A 20851-nucleotide genomic window follows, 5' to 3' on the forward strand; every position below is an offset into this window, starting at 1 on the left:
TCAGATGGCAGCATAACAACTTTTCCTGGGGAGATAAAACACACTGATTTGCTCATGTGCTCAGACAGGGAACCCACAACCGACCAAGGTGCAGATACCACCAAATTCCAATTTGGTGAACCAATGGGGTTTATTGGAGTTAGAGAAATATGGGTGAAGGATTGACTATAGGAGCAGAAATGACTCGGAGACAGCTGCATCAGTAAGGCAACCTCCCCTCCTCCCCCCAGTGCCCACCGCTGCAGCAGCAAAAGTGACTACACACAAAGCTGGAAAGCTTGCAACAGCACTGCACAGCCTTCAGGCAGCCCAACAGGTTGGAGAGTGTCCTTTCCAAGTTCCTCAGTTGGCGGCCTACACCTCCACAAGGCAGCCCAGCTGGTTTCTGCTGTTTCCAAGCAGCTGGTCTGGTCTCAAGAGTCCTTACAACTTTTCTCTCAGCTTGACTTCTTCTGAGAGGGACTCTCGAGTTTTATTGTTTACTCTGGCGAGACTGGCCTAGTGATTCTGGTTTATTTCAGGGAGTTCCTGAAACAACTATTTCTTAGTTGTTTATGTCTCTACTTAAGGGGCTCTCCCACAGGGTGGAATGTTTTAATCCTGGAGGAGACTATTCTACAACAACATAGATTCAGAAGTTCTCAATAAGATATTTGCAGACAGAAACTAGAAACTAGAAACTAGAAACACATCAAAAAATCAGCCAGCATCATCAAGTAGCCTTCATCCCAGAGATGTGGGTAATTCTCCATATAAACAAACTGAAAGACAGACACTTGATCATCTCATTGGGTATAGAAAAGGCCTTTGATAAAATCCAACACCCCTTCATAGTAAAAAGACCTGGGGAGATTAGGGATACAGTGGACATACCTAAATATAATAAAGGCAGTTTACAACACACCTATAGCCAATATCAAGTTACCTCAAAACAGTTCCACTAAAATCAGGAATAGGCAAGGTTGCCCACTCTCTCCATACCTATTAAAATAGTACCTGAAGTCTTAGCTAGAGCGTAAGACATCCGGAGGAGATTAAGGTTATACAAATTGGAAAGGAAGGTGTCAAAGTATCTTTATTTGCAGATGATATGTCAGAAAACATAGAGCCCCATTAGGGCTCAGGGAACCCTGTGGAAGAGGAGAAAGAAAGGGTATCGCCAGAGGGCATGGAGGACACCAAGTAAGACTGTCTAGTTCAAGATGAACTAGTTGAAGTTAGTATGAATGCATAGAGACAGAGGCGCTTTGCAAAATGGTGCACATGTCTGCAGCAGGTCCTCTGCGCGTGCATTAATGACTGCGGTTCAGGGTTTCTGTGGTTCTGAGAGTGCAATGAGTAGGCTTGGTTCTTAGGCCTTCTCTTGTGCTCTTTCCCATCTGTTTGTTTGGTCCATTCCCGTGTGTTAGTTTTTGTTTTATATTTTACTATATTGTGGTTCATTTTACTATTTTTTATCCTTTAAAAGCTGGCTTGTTTTCTAATGAGAGTCAGTAAGGGAGCTGATCTGGATGGAGGGAGGATTGGGTGATAGCAGAGAAGTATAGGGAGAGGAAACCATAGCCAAGATAAATATTATGTGAGGGAAAAAATCTATTTTCACCAAAAGGAGATAGAAAAATAATGTTCCAGTATAATTTCATCTTATTTAGGTCCAGTATTGTGTAATTCTTTGTGGTAAGGAAAAGAATGGTGATAATAAGCCAAGGTTTGTTTTCTGATTGGTATGTATTTCTTGAATTCCTAAGTAAATGAAAATCATAACTTTTTTTTCAAAACCTTGCTTTTGATGTTAAAATTATTGACAATCAGACCTCTGGATAAAAATAATGAAGTTTAGAGTGAGGGCAGTTGCATCATTCTGCATGAAGTTCCTCTAGTCTTTTTTATTTCTGAGTTCTATTTCCTCCATAACTATCTCTAGTCTCTTAGTTCTAAAGGTTTGAGGGTTTTCTTCTCATTAGCAGACACACATAACACATATTAGGTTCTTTGTGTATCTACACCACGGAGGTGTACACAGTAGGGAAAGAAAGAAGTAAGACCAAGAGACTGACAGATGTTGAAATGCTGCCCCAGGCAAGCTTATCAACACACGGAGACTGCATTTTAGTTATTTAATAAATCATTGCCTTAGTAATAACTTTTCCAATGTTAAATTCTTACTGAAATTCTTAACATTTCTTGAGTCTTGGCAAAGAAAAAAAAAAAAGCCCTTTTGGACAATGAGGAATGGTGATAGGATTTCTAGTATTTTTTTCATTTCTTCAGAGATCTTAGTTCATGACACACCCACAATTTCCCTTAATTGAGATGTAAACCATCTCACTGTCTTTTTTCTTTGTTTTTTTGTTTTGTTTTGGTTTGGTTTTTGGTTTTTCGAGACAGGGTTTCCCTGTGGCTTTGAAGCCTGTCCTGGAACTAGCTCTTGTAGACCAGGCTGGTCTCGAACTCACAGAGATCCTCTGCCTCAGCCTCCAAGTGCTGGGGTTAAAGGCATGCGCCACCACCGCCCGGCCGTCTCACTGTCTTTTATTTACTGTTATCTGTAGCGGATCTTGAAATGGTTAAAATGGTTGGAAATTGCATCCCCATCCCATGTCTAGTAGATGGTAAAAAAGTAATGAAGATTATTTTCCTCGTGTCTTCCATGTCCTCCGTGGAAATAGGATGTATTTCTGTTGTAGCTTGATTGCCCTACCTCTGTCTTCTCTATAACCTGGACTGTATATACCTTCTACCGCACCCAACTGAATTTTCATATGAACCTAAAAATTGTGTTACCGTGCTCTGTCACTTTAAGCTCTGAACTAATTATATGCGAAATAATGTGCTGATCAGCTGTATTCTTTGTGTACATTTTAGACTTGATTGGGTAACACATAAATATCTCTTGAAAAAGGGAACAGATAACTTTTCAGAAATGAATCTTTTAAAACATCTTCTCAGTTGATGCTGAAAATTAAACAGTACTGTTTAATTTTAATTAAGACTGTTACCACTAGGCTTGGTGGCACATGCCACCAAGGATTGAGAACACCAAGGCAAGAGGATTGCAGACCAAAGCTTAGCCTGTGCCACCTCGAAATCAGTAATGAATAAAGTGCTGTCATCTTTCCTAAATTAAATGGGAAAGGAAAATACTTCCCCAAGAGATAGTTAATAAGAGGACATTGAATTAGAGTTCACACTTTCTGAGTTCCATTTGGTGATAACTTCCTTAAGCCAACTGTGAGTTAAAATAAAAGCAAAATTCTTAATTTACCAAGCACCATGTTGTAACTGAAGTTTCTGTCCTGCCCTCCAGTTCCCGAATAACTACTCAGCGGCTTATATTAATTACGAATATTTGGCCGGTGGCTTAGGCTTTTGCTAACTAGCTCTTATAACTTAAGTTAACCCATTTCTGTTTTTCTGTGTATTGGAAGTAAGCCACACGGCCAGTGGCTTACTTCCTTACATCTTGCTTCCCCATTGGCTGCTGGCATCTCTGAGATTCTACTTTCTTTTTTCTTGTGTCTTTGCTTGGATTTCCTACCAGGCTCTATTCTGCCTGGCCATTGGCCAAATCAACTTCTTTATTAGCCAGTGGGGGGAAAAAAATCTTCACAACATACAGAGACATATCCCACATCACCATGTTCTTAGCTCTGAAAAACATTCAGAACCAGGGGTATTTGCACGCAGCTTCTCTGTGCTTAGCTTTTATTCAGGCTGTCGGTAACTTCAAAAGTATTTGCATTTCTGTGCTCTCTTACCTTTGGTTTGTTGTAGTGTGTGTGTGTGTGTGTGCGCGCGCACGCACACACACCATTTACAGAGCTAGTGTCCTCCTCCCTCGCAGAGTGAATAAGGCAGTGCATCTGCAAACACAGGACACTGAATGTGCAAAAGAAACTCTCTGGAGCTAGGAACATAGTTCCTTTATAAAGTGATTGCTACACACCCAGCACACATGTAAAAAGCCTGATGGTAGTGTTGTCTTGTGATCCCAACACTGGGGAGGTGGACACAGGACGTCCCTGAGGCTTGCAGCCCATCTAGCTGAGGTGGTTTGGATGACATGCTCCCATAGTCTTGGGCATTTGAATACTGGGTCATCAGTTGGTAGAGTAGTTTGAGTAGACATAGGGGCTATGAGGTGTGGTCTTGCTGGAGAAAGTATGTTGTTAGGGGCAGGCATTGAGGCTTCAAAGGCCATGTGCCGTTCCATGTTTCTCCAGAGAAAGCCTGTGCTCTCTGGTTCCTGCTGGAGATGTGAGCTCTCAGCCACTCTAGTCACCCAGTCTGCCTGCTGCCATACTTCCCTGCTGTCATGGAAATGAACTCTTTTTCCCTCTGGAAACAGAAACTCATATAAACAGTTCTTTCTATAAGTTCATGATCTTTTGAATAGGCCAGGAATGAACATGGATGAGCAAGTATCTCAGTTGTAAGAATCAGAATCCTTCAGGTTTATGCCCTAGAGTGGTATAACTGGATCTTGTAGTAGATTGACTTTCAGCGTTTTTGAAGAACCTCCACACTGGTTTCTCTAGTGGCTTATAAGTTTCCACTTGCACCAGCAATGAGTAAGTTTTCCACTTCCCTGGCATCCTCACCAGCATGTCTGTCATTTGCTTTATTGATCTTGGCCATTCTGATTGGTGTCAGATGAGATCTGAAAGTGATTTTAATTTTTATTTCCATAGTAGACTAGGATGTTAAACAATCCTTAAGTGTTTCTCAGACATTTGTGTTTGGTCTTTTGGAAGTTCTCTACTTAGTTTAAATTGTTTTCTTGATGTTCAGGTTTTTTAGTTCTTTATATATTTTAGATACTAATCCTCTACTAGACATAATAACTGGTAAAGATCTTTTCCCATTCTGTAGGCTGCCACTTTGCCTGAATGAGGATGTCTTTTCCTAACAGAAGCTTCCAGCTTCATGAAGTTCAGTTGATTAATTGATATATAATTGATTTTAATGCCTCTGGTATTGATATTCTGCTCAAGTTCAAGCCCATTCTTCACTGTCTCTCCCATCAGATTCAGGGTAATTGGTCGTATGTTGAGGTCCTTCCTTGATCATTTGGAATTGGGTTTTGTGAGGGATAAGTGCAGTCTGTTTGGTTCTTCTGTGTGCCACCCTTCAGTTTGACAAGCACAGTCTTCCAAAGATGCTGCCTTTGTGTCATTTGTGTTTTTGCTTTTTTTTTTTTTATTGCCAAAAATCAGTATCCAGGCGTGTGTGGAATTCAATCTGTATCTTCAATATGATTCCATTAATCAGTATTTCCTGTTTTTATGCCAGTACCATGCTGTTTTTATTATCATAGCTCTGGAGTACAATTTGAGTCAGGGATGGCAGTACTTCCAGAAGTTTTGTTTTTTTTTTTTTTTAATTCATCTTTTTGTTTTTACATACCAACCAGTTTTCCCTCCCTCCCCTCTTCCCAGTTCCTCTCTCACTTCTCCCCCAACCCATCCTCCACTCCTCTACCTTGTCTCTTCAGATACTGGCAGGCACAAAAGTGCTTTTATTATTCGGGACTGTTTTAGCTATCTTGAGTTTTTTGTGCTTCCATATAAAATTGATATATTTTTTTAAATTTCTGTGAAGAATTTTTTGGGGGATTGCATTGAACCTATCGACTGGTTTTGGTAGTTTGGACTCACATGAAATATACCAGCCTCTGGGTAGCTGATAAAGGAACATTGATAGGAGTTCAAGGTCAAAGTTGGTTATAGAGTGAGCTCCCCATCAGCCTGAGCTACAGAGTGAGACCCTGTACTAGGAAAGTAAGGCGTATTCCAGGCACTTTTAAAGATTTCTTTGTCCTTCACTATTTTTATTTTGAAAGCTCACATCTACTCAACAACTGAAGTCAAAATCTATTTGAGTTCTGTAAACTTTAGGTTGGGATATACTATGTATCCATATAGTGACTATTTGGATTGTTACCTGTAAGTTTTCACATTCTGAAATACCATCACATACATATTGACTTGTTGTTACACATTTTTGTTACTAGAAATTATATTCCTAGTAACTAGATGGGGGTCTTGGTGTGTGGAGCAGGCTGGCTAGAACTTGGAGTCCTTCTGCCTCAGCCACCTAAGTGCTAGGTTACAAGTGTCCACTATACTTAGCTGCAGAGTAAAGGGATGTGTGTGTCTGTGTGTGAGTGTCTGTGTATAGGTGTATGCTGTGTATGTGTGTCTGTGTGTGAGTGTCTGTGTATAGGTGTATGATGTGTGTGTGTGTCTGAGTGTCTGTGTTTAGGTGGATGGTGTGTATATGTGTCTGAGTGTCTAGGGAGGCCTGAGCTTGACATTGGCTATCTTCTGCTATTTCTCTCTTCCTTATTCATTGAGGCAGGATCTCTTACTTGTACCCAGAGCTGACCTATATGACTAGTGTAGATAGCCAGCTTCTCCTGGGGAATCCCCTGTCCCTACCTTCTGAGTGCTGGAATTACAGGTGGGCTGCTATGCCCATCCAACCTTTATGTGGGCTCTAAATATAGGACTCAAACTGGATGGTAAGTATTTTATCCACTGAGCCATCTCCCTAATACTGGAACTTACATTTCTAAGAATACAACATTCTCAGCCAGTTCCTCTGACTAGTTACCCTGTAGGTATATAATTTTCTGAAGTCCTAGCCATTTAGCATAGGGCATAGGTCATTGTTGTGCATCTATATAACAATGTAACTATTGGAACATGATATGAAGTTAAATGAAATTATCCTCATTTTAATATAATCACTTTAATCTTAACTTTTAATTAAGGAGTTGGTGTGTTCTATGTGTGTGTGTCTATGACAAAAAACATGGTCCATTAAGTTTCATATCATCAGATGGTTGAGCATCACATATAAATATATGGCCTTAATCCAGTGCTTTTATTAGTAGAAAACTAAAAATCTTTCATCTAGGAGTTCTTAGCAATAGCTCCTTTGTGAGGTATTTCTGGTACTTACCCTCTAGCTGAGTTATCCATCATGGTCAACAGTTTAGCCATTGAACTATTGAAGTGTGGTTAGTTTGAATTGAGAGGTATCTCTAGGGTAAAATACACTCTGATTTGGAAGATTTATTATGGAGAATATGAATATTTCACTAATAGCATTGATTGCCTGTTAGAATGATAATAGTTTAGACATTTGGTTGAATAAAATCGTATTAAAATGTATTCCTCACCTTATTTTACTCTTCCATGTGACTTCTGGTAGACCCATAGTACGCATGTGGCTTCCACATGTTACCGTCATGATTCTGTTGGACAGCACTACTCTGTAGACTGTCTTTTTCTATGGAGAGGTCAGATTAAAAGGTACATATCCCTTTTAACTCTTTCCATTCCTGTGCTCAAAGGTTGGAAAGTACTCTAAAGCTGTTGCCACACGCTCCAGCAGCTGAATGGCATTTGTGTGTTGTAGGTTCTCAAGGATGTTTGACCATATTTGAGCACCACTTAAAAGTTGAAATATAATGGTGTAAGCTAGAAGAGAGAAGATAAGGAAAAATAAAGCACAACTCAAAAGTGAAAAGAATAAGTTTGTGGATGGTAGAAAATGCTGCCAGACCCTAGCACTGTACTTAGTAACTGTATACCGTGTTCCAGCCACTTTTCTTGGACCACAGACTTTGAGTAACACTCATAGAAAGATATACTTACTGTTTTCCAAGTTAAGGAACAAGCATGTTCACCAGTGAAACTTCTTGGGAGGCTTTGGACACAGCGCAGTGATAGAACACCTGCCTCATGTGTGGAAGGCCCTGGGTTCTCTTCCTCAGGAGCCCTGTCCCTTCGGAAGAGGATCATTTTATTCCTGCCTTTAAAAAAGTCTTAACAATTCCATTGTGAAGGGCGGACACTCAGAAGTTCTTTAAGCTCCCTTTCAGACCAGTGAGGCTCCTCTCTGCTTTCCTCTTAAAAAGCGATCATCTCTGCGCCATCCCACCCCATGGTCATGCTGGTTTGTTTATTTTCCTTCTGATTCTCAACAAGACATTTAGTCAACCTGATTAGGTTTATTTTCAAATTACTAAGTAAAGAATTACAAACAGTGTTGTGTTTTGTATTTGAAATTGTAAGGTACATTTCTTTTATTTTATTTTATTTTTAATTTAACTCTTTGTTTTACAGATGAGGGCAGAAGTGCAGTTGACCAAGCAGGTGGTGCACAGATTGTAATTGACCATTTAAGGTCGCTGTGCAGTATAACAGACCCCGCCAGTGAGAAGCTCTTGACTGTCTTTTGTGGCATGCTGATGAACTATAGCAATGAGAATGGTAAACAAAACTGAAAACTTGCTTTATCTGTGGGGGAAACTTTAAAATCATTTTTTATTATAATATTCAACAGATATATGAAAACTGAACAAATTCGTAAGTGGCACATACAATTAAGAATTAACTTTGCAGTGTTTGAAAATTACAAAATGGCCTCAGGTACAGAATGGAAAGAGGCTTGGAATGTTGCCCATGTTAATACTTACACTTAAAAGTCAAATGAACAGTATAGTTTAAAATGTCTTGCTCTGAACATTTTTAAAAGAAGCAGTTTTAGAGTAGGCTCATGTTTATGACTTTAAATGCCATGAGATATTGTTTTAGATGGAAATTAATTTATTCTATGTTTATTTGGAATGAACACCCTTCAATAAAACAGCTTTAGACTAACAGTTTAAAGTAACTGTAAATAGCTCATTTTAGAAATTAGTCTGTAAAAGTTTGTTTTCCCTGGAAGACATTTTTAGGACCTAGCAACAAATGACACTTTCACATAGCCTATGACTGCTTGTACAGGGACACCCATCCATGCAGTGAGAGTAAGTTTTCATAACTCTTTCGTGTTTAAAGCACAGCTCATTTCTCTTTATCTAAACTATTATGTGAACCATGTGCTCTAGTTCCATAATGTCCTTGCATGTAACATTGGTCCTCTGTGATTTGATTCCTGTGGTATTTTAAGTTTTGCAGTGGTCTATTGAATTTGTAGTATTTTTTTATACTCAATTAAAAACTTTGAACGTTTGGCAGCTTTCATATGGTCAGTGACTTCTGTTTTCTTTCACCTTCACTGAACCCTTTTTGACGGATCCTAAATTAGATTTACAGAACAGAATCTGAGTAAAACCCAGTTTTTAGTTTCCAACTGGGTAGTACACATGTCTGTGGATTATAGTAAGAAATTATTGGTTAACTGTTCATGTTGCTTTTTAAACTTCATTTGGGAATCAACTCAAGGAAATGGAAGAAAGACAAGTGAGAGAACATTTTGAAATGCCACAAAAGAAACTTTAGCATTTGCAAGCAGCTTCCTATGCTTTGACACCGTTTGAAGAGATTCTTTCTTGTTGCTAATGTTTTAACTTGCCTATTGACCCATTTTTGCATTATTTACCAGAAAGTGTTTTTATTGTTGTACTCATATTAGTTACTATTTTACTTACAATTTCTGTATAAAGACTTAAACATTAGCAATTCTTTGCAAATGTACCATCACTTTGGATTGGCCCTGTGTACCCAGATGAGCACTTCAGTAGGAAGTTTCCTTTTAGAAGTGTTACCTTTCAGTCTTAGTGCATACCTCGGTGTCAATTTGTAAGTAGAATATGAGTGATAATCATCTCCCTTCTGCTCTGGCAGAAAAAAAAAAGAAAATTATTTCTTGGAGTCTAGTAATCTAAGCTTTATCCATAGTTAAAGATGTTTTAGCTGCATAACTTTTTAAAATACGAAGACAGGATAGTATTGAAACTGATCACAAAGAAGTCAACATAAGTCCTTGGTGATGATGTTTTTTGAATTATGTATTAGTCCTAAAATGCAATGACATTCTGCAGTATATTCATTCAGATATTTGTTTCCATCATGAAGCTGTCAGCACTTCAGGGTTTCAGTTCAAGAAATAAAGAACAAAGCCATCTCCCTAAACATAGGAAGATGCCTGTGCTGGGCATGTACTCGTTAAGTGGAAGCACTTCTATACCACTTGATAAAACTGTGTACATAACTGGAAGTTTATTGGTTAGACTAGCATAGGACTGTATTTTTAAGCTATGAGCGATTCTTATTTTTACCTATTGATGAAGCACTGAGAACTTTTTATATCCAGACTAGTAAGCGTACAGTGTCTTATTGCTGAACCAGAAATGTTAGAGTGATAATGTATAAAACCCTATTTGAATATGACAGAAATAAGTTTATTTACTAAAGCCACTTAAAAGTTTTTGAAATTGTAACCACTTTTATGTGGCAAACAAACAAAAATACTCACAATTGTATAGTCTTCTAAAATAATCTGAAAATTAGAAAATTAATTTGGTTGTTCTGCCGATAAAAGAGCTTGTTAAGAATTTGGCATTCAGCTTGAGGGAATGCGGTATTTTCTTTATCTGGATGCAACTCCAGTTTTAAATGAGGAACTCAGATCTTTAGAGATATTTTATCTCATTAAGATTTTGAAGATTTTTTTCCTTTTTTTTATTTTTTAATACTTGCCAAAACCCTGCAGTTTCAGAACACTAAATATTTTTGCTCCGTTGCCCAGCTGCTAACACGGGTGCTTTTTGCCTGGAAATAGAAGTACATCCTAATCAGCCCATCATAAAATGACAGTAATAAATGTGGGCCTTGCACGTGGTACACTTAATCCACTAAATATTGCACAAGTTCCTTGAAATACCATTTACTTAACCCATGATCACATAGCTGGTGAAGAACTGTGGCTCACTGCTTGTTGTGCCTGGCATCACAAAAGAGTCATACTGTACATCACTGGCTTGGGCAAAAACCAAATGTCAACTTCTGCTAGATCCTCAGGAATCCACACCACCCAAACCATCTTCACCATTTCAAGTCAAAAACTATCTGTAGTATAGTGTTTGGGTTCCTCTGGTTATGTAGTATCCAGGTACTGGATACTTAAATGTTACCTAAAATTTTCATTAATAAAATCAATAGAGGAAAACTGTGCTGTCCAAAAGCAACCCTTCATTATATAAGCTAGAAATACTTTAAGTCCTTTATTCTTTCATTAGTTGATAGGTGGCAGAAGCAGGAAGGGACACTGAAAACAACAAGTACCATTTCCCACATTATCCACAAGGGTGGTAACCCTGTATATGTACACTTGGAAACAACAAACAAACATAATCTCAGGTGAACCATTTAGAGTACCTTGTGTAGGAACCTGTCCGTTCATGGCCACCGTTGTTAAAATTAGAAGTAGCTATGACAAATCAGTAAGTAATAGATACTCTGTAATGGTTTAACATTTTTGGTTGGTTGATTTTGATAGACCAGGTCTCATTATGTAGCCTTGGCTGGCCGAGAACTCTCTATATAGACCAGGCTGTCCTCAAACTCATGGAGACCCACTGCCTCTTCCTCTTTAGTAGTGGGATTAACAGTGGCCACCACCATGCCCAATTTAATATTTTTCTGTAGGCTTCATTTTCATTATTTTGAGAGAAAAGGAACAAAGTTGGGTGGATAGTGAGGTGAAAGAACGTGCTCAAAATATATTGTATGGGAAAAAATTAATTAGAAGAAAATTCCAGAAACTGAGAATTTCTAAGTTTTGAATAACTTCAATCATTGTAGATATGCTTATTTTATATTTTTAAAAGAAGAAAGTGTTTATCATACTTGTTATAGCCCAAGTTTTACGTGAGTATGATAAATGGTTATATGGACTATGTTATAGTCCAAGGGTATAGAGAAAGAGCTAAGCAGTTCTCTCGGAGTATTCTTGGCCGGTTTTGTCAGCTTGACTCAAGCTAGAGTCATTTAGAAGAGGGAACTCAACTGAGAAAATAACTGCCATCAGATTTTTGGTAGGCAAATCAGGGAGTCATTTCTATGATTAATGATTGATTGATGTGGGAGGGCCCAGTCCCATCCCTGGCAGGAGGCCTGGGTTTTCTGAAGAAGTAAGCTGAGCAAGCCAGTAAGCAGGAGTCCTCGATGGCCTGCTTGAGCTCCTGCCTCAGCCTCCATCCGTGATGGATGTGATCAATGTAGTAAGAAACTATTTCTTAACTGCTCCCAGCTTCTATGAAGTTCATTTCCTTAGTGAATCTAATCCAGTAACTTAGATTAGCTTCTTTTTCTTCACATTTCAAATAGAGATAAAAATAAAAAAGGAATGATACTGACTCAAACACATGTCCTATGCTGTGTTTATCCCTGTGTTTTTGGTGCAATATTTCTGTGCAACACATAGAAATATTTCCTAAATGTTAAATGTTTAGAAAATTCTTGCTCCATGTGAGGCATTACTTCCAAAGTTTAATTAACTGATGCATATTTTCTACATAGTAGCGTGCGTGCGCGTGCAAACATGCATGCATACACACACACACACACATGCACACACACACACACACACACACACACACACACACACACACACACACACACTGTAGGACAAAAAATAACTGAAAATATAAGGTTGGACCTTACAGTAAGTATGGTCTCTAAATTTTTTTGTATGCTTTTAGGGACATAGGTCATATACTTTTAAGTGCATATCTTTTAAATCCCAGTTTGTCAACTTGAAACATTCGGATGTGCTAAATAAAAGTGCCTTAGCATTCTATTGTGCAGCTGAGTTGGTGGGATTTATTCTTTTTGCTTTGTTGTCTTTTGTGCTTTATCAGCTCCCTACTAGCTGTTGTTTTTGTCGGTGAAGAAATTCTGAGTGTTTTCTTCCTGTGCTACAGAGATTTTGAATCCCTCTTCTGAATCAGGTAGAATTAATCAAGTTCTGCTACAAATGCCTTTTTATTTACAAGAGTTTTGTTCTTAATCCTTTGGTCAAGTGTTGGCATAAATACTCAGCTTTTCCCATTATAGCATCAACTTTTGAGTGCAAAAGTTTTAGATTTTGTCTTAGTAAAACAAAATGGCTGAGCTGCTTTTACTTTGTGTTTTTAATAAACTTGTACTTACAAGTTTAGCATTGTATTATAGGACTTTTAGAGTCTAGGTTGCTCTTGCAGTTATGACTGACATTTAGCACTGTAATGCTACATATACGCCCACTGTTAACAGAGGACAGTGAAGGAACAAAGGCTCTGTGGGTTCGTAGTCTCTAATCTGGTTTTCTTTTCTATATTTGACTAAAGTTTGGATTTAAGACAATCAAGGCCACTGGATACTATTTCCAAGATTTTCATCATTGTGAAATTTATGTTCAATAGTTGGTTTTCCTCATGTTCACAAGTTGGACTTTTAAATTAGAAGACTTTGCATAAATGTGATTAAGTAACTGAAATATAAAAACAAAAACAGAAGACCACCTACTTCTCCTTTCCCTTTTTTGTACCCTGTCTTCAGTGGACCACCTAGAGCTTTCCCTCCAAACTTCTTTCACCCTACTCATTGCTTCATCTCAATCCCCAATACCCAACAGGTCTTCTCTGGGGACCTGCAGTCAAGTTGGTGAGAAAAGCAAATAGGCCAATTTCAGGTCTTTACCTCTCCTTCCATTCTTCCAAGTCCAGCCGCCCATTCTCATCTCTAGTTCTATAGCAGACGTTCTGCTCTGACCTCCCCTTCCTTACTCTCTGCTCCATAACCAGGCCTGATGGAACACCTGCTTTCCTCCCTCCTGTGGACCCTTCAGTCCCTCCCTCCTAACCTACCCCTTTCCTAAGTGTCACCACCCAATACCTACAAACACATTTTACCAGAACCCCAGTGGACACACCTGTCAGGATTGCAGAAGAATTCTCTGTAAAGCAACATACGGCCACCGCACTCTCTTAAGAACCAGAAATTGCAACAGAAACCAAGAAACAAAACACCCACCCAACCAAGATAAGATCAAATATCAGCACCTAGAGTTATAATCTTCTAAAACCCAGATGCTTAGATGCCAGCATAAAAAACGTGATCAATCAGTAACAGCCAGGACAATGTCTCTCCTGGAGCCCAGCAACCCTATCACCACAGGCCCTGAGTATTCCAGTGTAACTGAAGCTCAAGAAAAAGACTGTAAAATAGCCTTTATGAATATGATAGAGGTCAGACCAGTTTCCCTTATGCACATAGATGCAAAATTTCTTAATAAAATGCTTACAAACTGAATTCAAGAATATGTCAAGATGATCATCTACCATGACCAAGTAAGTTTCATCCCAGAGATGAACAGAGGTAAATCAATACATATAATCCACCATATAAACTGAAAGACGCCCCCCTCAAAAAATTCACATGATCATCTCATTGAATGCAGAAAGGGCCCTTGATAAAAATCCTTCATAATGAAAGTCCTGGAAAGACTAGGGATACAAGAGAACTACCTCAACATAATAAAGGAACTTTACAGCAAGCCCATAGCTATATCAAATATCACGTTAGAGAGAAACTCAATGCAATTCTAGTAAAATTGGGAACAAGACAAGGTTGTCCACTATCTCCATTTAGTACTTGAAGTCTTAGCAAGAGCAATCAGACAACTGAAGGAGTTAAAGGAGATTCAAATTTGCCAATTATATGATAGTATACATAAGTGACCCTAAAAATTCCACTAGGGAACTCCTACCACTGATTAACACATTCAACAAATTGGCTAGATACTAAATTTACTCAAAAAAATTAGTAGCCTTTCTGTAGACAAATGACAAACAGACTGAGAAAGAAATCAGGGAAAGAATACCTTTCCCAGTAGCCTAATATAAAATATCTTGGAGTAACCCTGACCACGAAAGTGAAAGATTTGTATGATAAAAAAAACTTTAAGGCATTGGACATGGGAGGCTCAAGGGGAAGGGAAGTGGGGGCAGGTGAGAGAATATGGGGAAATATGGGGAGAGACAGATAAAATTAAGGGCCATTTAAGGGACAGTATGGAATCTTAACACAGCAGAAGCTTTCTAAAATACAAACACATATCAAGGCAATTTAAATGAAATCATCAAATAATGGAGGAGACTGGACATGCCTTGTCACCAAATGATACTTCCAGTCCTGGGATTGGGTTACATCTAACTGAATTGTTGGCCAAAGAGACCCCCACTGGAATCCCCAAACAACATAGGCTGTTGCCAAGGTTGCTGTCCACACACTGATGCCAGTGCCCCATTGCCAAAGATAACATGTACACAACTCATTGAACATTGAGAAGTCAACCTGGTACCTACATAAATAGAGCCTTCACCCCTATGTTCTGATGTCTTTGGTATAGGAAGATATTATGCATGCTAACACAGGAGAAAAGGTAAAAACTAGTACAACCACAGACTGATCTACAATGGTCATGTGCCTGTAATATATGCCAGTGCAATGGTGGCCCAAAACTTAGGGACTAACTAACCAATATCTCATTTATAGGCTCACTCCAAAGGATGGAACCCATAGATGACACTGTTAGGTGACCAAGAACCTGAGACTAGATAGCCCAGGGACCTAGAGTAAAACTTCAGTATTTAAAGCAAACAAAGAAAAATGTAGCAGTAAGATGACTCCTAATGACATTCTCCTATACTTTTATATCAGTACTTTGCTCAGCCATTATTAGAAAAGCAGATCATTTCCTGTAGCAAATGGGAACAAATACAGAGACCAACAGCCAGACATTATACAGAGAGTTAGAGAGCTTGGAACACTCAGCCCTATGTGGGATATTACCATCAAATTCCTCTCCTTAGGGCATATGCAACCCTTCAGGGTTAGAAGATGGAGTGTAAGAGCCAGAGGCGATGGAGGGCACCCAGAAACAAGGCCCTCTAAATCCACATGAGAAAAGTTCTTAGGAACTGAAGCAGCAGACACAGGGCCTGCGCAGGTCTTCACCAGGTCCTGTGCATATAGATTATGGCTTCCAGTTAAGTGTTTTTTGGGGGGGATTCCTGTTTTCCTTCTGTTGGTTTGCCTTATCCAGATCAAATGAGATCGATTTCATTATCTTATTGTGTTTTATTTTACAATTAACTCTTCGAATCCTTTGTTTTCTAATGGGAGACAGAAAGGGACTAGATCTGGAATGGAGGGGAGATGGGAGGAACTGGAAGGAGTAGAGACAGGGGAAATGATAATTGGGCTATATTTGAGGAGGAAAAATCTATTATCAAAATGGCTTAGCAGTTGAGAGCACTTCCTGCTCCTTTAATGGGCAGGTGTTTGGTTATCAGTATCCAAGTCCAGCTCACAACTGTCTGTAACTCTAGTGTCAGGGGATCTTCAGGCTTTCGTGGGCTAGAGGCACTCATGGAGTGTTCAGACATGCATGCAGGCAAAATACCCATTCGCGTGAAATAATAATAGTAGTTATTTTTTTAAGTTCTTTATACTCCATTTTGTGGTCTAAATTCTAAAAACAGTCTACCTTGATTTTTTTTTGTTTTGTTTTGGGTTTTGGTTTTTGGGGTGGGGGAGAATTGGTTTTTTTGAGACAGAAATTCAGTGTGTAGTGCTGGCTGTCCTGGAACTTGCTCTGTAGACCAGGCTGGCCTCAAACTCAGAGATCTGTCTGTCTCTGCCTCTAGAGTGCTGGTGTTAAAGGTGTGTGCCACCACCCAGCTTCAATTCTATTTTTCTTGACTTAACAAATTTATAGCTTATGAAGCATAGTGGGAGATATTTCTGTTGTGTGGTGTTACCTTTTCTGAAAATGGGTATTAGATAGTGACAGTGACTCAGAAAGGCTAAGTCTTGATGTCGCCACACTACGTTGGAATACGTTTGAGTCAAGCTTGTGATCACTGAGCACAATGGGATTTCGCTGGAGACGATTCTGAAGCAAGCACTGAGCTACTTGCCTTTCCATGTGCAGAGATTGAAGCTAGAAGAGCAGATTTTAGCTAAATAGCACTTGTCTCTAATTTAGGCCACTTCAGAAGGTCTTTCCAAATAGAAAAGGTGGCTTTAAAGACTGTGTTGATTAAATTTTGTAAAAATTACCAGTTTTCTAACTGTAAGTAAAATCTAATCAGTACTGAGCTGCCTATATCATTTAGTTTACTTAAAAACAAAATGTGGCAAGTGTCTGAGTTAGAGGCCAACCTGGTCTACAGAAAGTTTCAGGCTAGCCAGGGCCACATAGACCTTGTCTCAAAAATGGGGGGTGAGCATTTGAAAACTGGGGTTACTGGCTAAAAATTCAAAGGCTTTCAGCTATGTTAACAATTTATACATGATAATTTCTGTGTAATTTTGAAGTGTAAAAACTACATTATTCTAGGGTAATTAATTTATGTCCCTGTTTGCAAAGTATTCATGCTAAGGTATAAGTTAGCTAGGCATTCAGCTTAGTTTGCTAAACAAAAAACTGAGATTATTTCAGCAGTGCCTTATTCAGGTAGAACTGTTGATCTTAATAAGAGACTTTTAAGTCACACCTGCTAAAACTGCTCTGAAAGGAGTTTTAAAGAAAAAGAAAACTCTTGTCATCATGGAAGCTGCAGTGTGACACATCATATATGGTTACTTGCAAGTCTGATTCAAGTCCTGTGGTTTTTGCTACATCATCAATACTGGGCCCTCACTGGCCTTCTTTTAGATAATCTGTTGTTGCCCTGTGTCATACAGATTCTGCAACTTTGGGTCCGGCCCTTTCATGTATTCCAACAGGTCATAGATGGGGTGGAGGACGCATAGCCCTGGTCCTGGGTCTGGGTACTTGCTGGGTTGATCATTCTGCCAGCTCTCCTTCCTCCTCAACACCAGGGTGAGCTCTCTAGCACTGCCCTGGCTAGTTCACCCTATGTAGTAAATTGTACGGGGAGAGGCCGTTTTTCAAGAGTAGAGGGTGGATGGGAAGGGGTGGGATTGAGATGCATGATGTGAAATCCACAAAGAATCAATAGAAATTAAATTGGGGAGTTCTAATCTTAAAAGCCAGTTTCTGAGAAGATACTTTTAAGTCAAAATTGGCATATCTGTAGAAATATCATTTGCTGTGGCATTCATTTATAGTAGAGGTCATGTGCACTACATAACTTAACCTAAAGATGTAGTGAGAAAAGCTGTCTGCTAGATAAAGTAATAGCTGCCTGTCATTGGCTTGGGAGTGCATGTTGGGCTTGGGAGTACTGGGATGCTGTCCAGTTCCTCTTGCAAGTCTCTCTTTGGGTCTGTGGCTGCAGTTTGCTATCCTTAACCATTGGAGCTTTCACAGAAGACAAGGCGTGCTGTGCTGACTCTGCTTTACTTTCAAAAATCCCCAAGAGAATTATTTGAGTTCTCTTACTACTTATTAACTTGGAGAATGAGTATATTAGTTAAGCTTCCAATAGTCTTAAGACTAACACATCTTGATTGGCTCTTTCCTTTCTTTATGGAATGACTGTGTCATTGAAATATATAACCTGGGGATTAATGGGGCATTCTGAATATGAAACATACATGCATGATTTGTTTTTAAAACTCTTAATATAATGGTTTTGAGGTTTATTTTTAAAACATTTAGTTGTGGTTTTATACCCTCAGCACTGGGTTTCGAATAAAACTTTGTGTTCCTGGTTTGTAAAGTGGAAGGAAGTCTTGTCTGGCATGGGTGCATTGGTATAGCCAGTTAACAGTTCTCACCCTCTCAGTAACTGTATTTACATCAGCTGTCATCTCAGTATTAATGAGCTAAAACCAGCTTCAAGTGTCTGAATTGCTAAATCATGTATACTTTTTAATATTCATATCCTGGATTGGGGAATGCAGGTGTTTCATTAAGTCACAGGTGTTTTTTTTTTTTCAGTCTCTATTATGCTTAAATTGTGTTTAACCAATTTGTAATAGAACATTTCACCAAGACTTCTGCCTTTTGGTTCTCACTGTACCAGTTGTGTGCTGCTCATTTACTGTAGCTTGGGGCTTTAATGCAAGGCTCTATGTAGCAATATTCTACCTTCATTCTGTAACTAATCGAAATACCATATATACATACTAATGTATCGACGGTATTTCTACTTAGGCATTTCCTTTTGATAAAATTTCATCTTTAAGTCTTACTGATAGGGTTAATAATCTTTTAGCGTTGTCTCTAGAAGCCTTAGGAATAAGCTAAACATGTTACAAACTTAAACTTATTTGTAGTAATTGATTAATATAGCTGAGTTATTGGCCATTTCCACATACTTTTGTGCATCTATAGTCTATACCAATGTTTTAAACATTAAACTTAAAACTCAGGGGGAAAAAGGTTCCTCAACTTGAGATCTTCTCTCCAGATCTCCATTCTTTGGAGTTTCCATGAATGTGACCTGAAGAGCTTGGAACCATTGAAATTCAAATGTAGGTAGGTAAGTGTCCACACCAGCGCATGCGTTGACCGCCTCATATCTCTTTGTATATGCACCTGTATTGCACCCCCTCAGTGCCTTTCTTTCTCTTTCTCCCATAGATCATGTAGGGCCTGTGTCATCTTGATATAATGTAGTTTTGCAAGTCTGTACTTTGGTCAGCATTTGTCTGTGATATGTGTCAGGAGCCGTTGTAGAAAGTCTTGAGACACTTACGGCATTGTGTTGTCTAAAGACTGTCTCACACATACCTGTTTGCTATATATGGTCCTGGGTTGTGTTGTGTTAATTTCTGTGTTTGTAGAACCTCTGATACAAATTCACCTAGAGTTGCTGGTGTTTGTTGAGGGATGCAAACATCATAGTCTTGCTCTTCTTTCATGGACTCTTCAGTGTATCCAGAAATCATGAGTTATTTGTGGTTCTATTCATTTCTTCCTGTTGGTCTTTAATTTAAAAGTCTTCCTTCTGATCAGATTCGTGATGGCATGAATGTCAGCTGTTGTCTGTTGAAGACATTCACAAGCTTTCTTTGGACAATATCAGTTGTATACCGATTTGCTTCCATGAGTAAGAATACCCCACATAAGTAAGATCCCTACTGAATTGAAGACTTCCCTAGGAGTAGCATGCATAATTACAACTGCAATAAACTAGATCTGGAATAGTCTCCTACGTCCAAGTAGAGCCTGTTCAGATTTAAAAACAACAAAAAAAAATGAGACATTAGGATGCTTTATTAATTTCTTTCAAAAATACCTGAAATCAAAACCTAAGTTATGGCATGCTTTCTGTTGCTGCCGAGTTCCCCCCTTCCCCTGTATTTAATAATATGCCAAGGACTTCATTAAAATTCAGAATATTTTTCCATGATTTCTTCCCCCACACTCCCAACTCTTAATGATAATTGGGCAAATCTTTGATAGTGATTCCTAAATGTTTGGCCTCTGAGCCTTTTCAGACACCTAAAAAAATGAAACTTCTCCAAGAATTTATTTTTATTGTGTGTGTAGGTTATTACTAGCAATACTTACAGAAATTAAGATTTTCGGTATTTTCTGTAACATTTTAAAGCAATAAGCCCATTATATGTTAACATGAGCAATCTATGACAATTGAGAAAAAGTGTTTTTTTCACTGAATATTGTTGCCATAAAGAATATAGTAGTTACTTTTTGGTGTCACTGCCTGGGTTCAGCCAGTGTTTTTACCAACCTTTCTTTTTATGCCATCAGCACACATGTCAACATATTGAAAAAGACCAATAAAATTCTGGTGTTTTTATAAAACAGATTTCCCTCTGGCAGTTTTTCTGGAAGGGTTTCAACAATCCCACTTAGAGAATGTTACTCTCAAATGCCTCTGTCTGTAAAGTAAATGTTTGTACCTGCTGGTTTAAGTTTTTTTTTTTTTTTCCTCCTCTGGGTCTTCAGTATCCAAGGAGAACTTACATACATTGTGAACACGCTTTAGAGTTATTTGATTATGATGATTGCTTTTAGTTAGCATCAGAAAAATAGATATAAAAGAATGCACCCAATTGGTCCAAAGTAAGTCTGTCCAATTGGATGACTGTACATTTTCTCTTGTGTGTGGTATGTGTGTTATATGTGA

At 38.6% G+C, this 20851-nt stretch overlaps 1 protein-coding gene across 6 annotated transcripts in view; it reads left to right on the forward strand.

The window, feature by feature from the left end:
• The window catches only part of Rap1gds1 (Rap1 GTPase-GDP dissociation stimulator 1), a 126785-nt gene that overhangs the window by 75290 nt on the left and 30644 nt on the right, over window positions 1–20851 (forward strand). For 4 of the 6 annotated variants that reach the window (XM_027395826.2, XM_027395827.2, XM_027395829.2 and 1 more), the window contains one exon: window positions 8136–8282. The exons of the other annotated variants lie outside the window; for them this stretch is intronic. In XM_027395826.2, coding sequence (XP_027251627.1) covers window positions 8136–8282 — 147 coding nt within the window. The remainder of the gene's footprint in view (window positions 1–8135; window positions 8283–20851) is intronic. 6 annotated transcript variants of the gene reach the window in all.

Source organism: Cricetulus griseus, assembly GCF_003668045.3.
Source record: "Cricetulus griseus strain 17A/GY chromosome 1 unlocalized genomic scaffold, alternate assembly CriGri-PICRH-1.0 chr1_0, whole genome shotgun sequence".
Taxonomy (NCBI): Eukaryota; Metazoa; Chordata; class Mammalia; order Rodentia; family Cricetidae; genus Cricetulus; species Cricetulus griseus.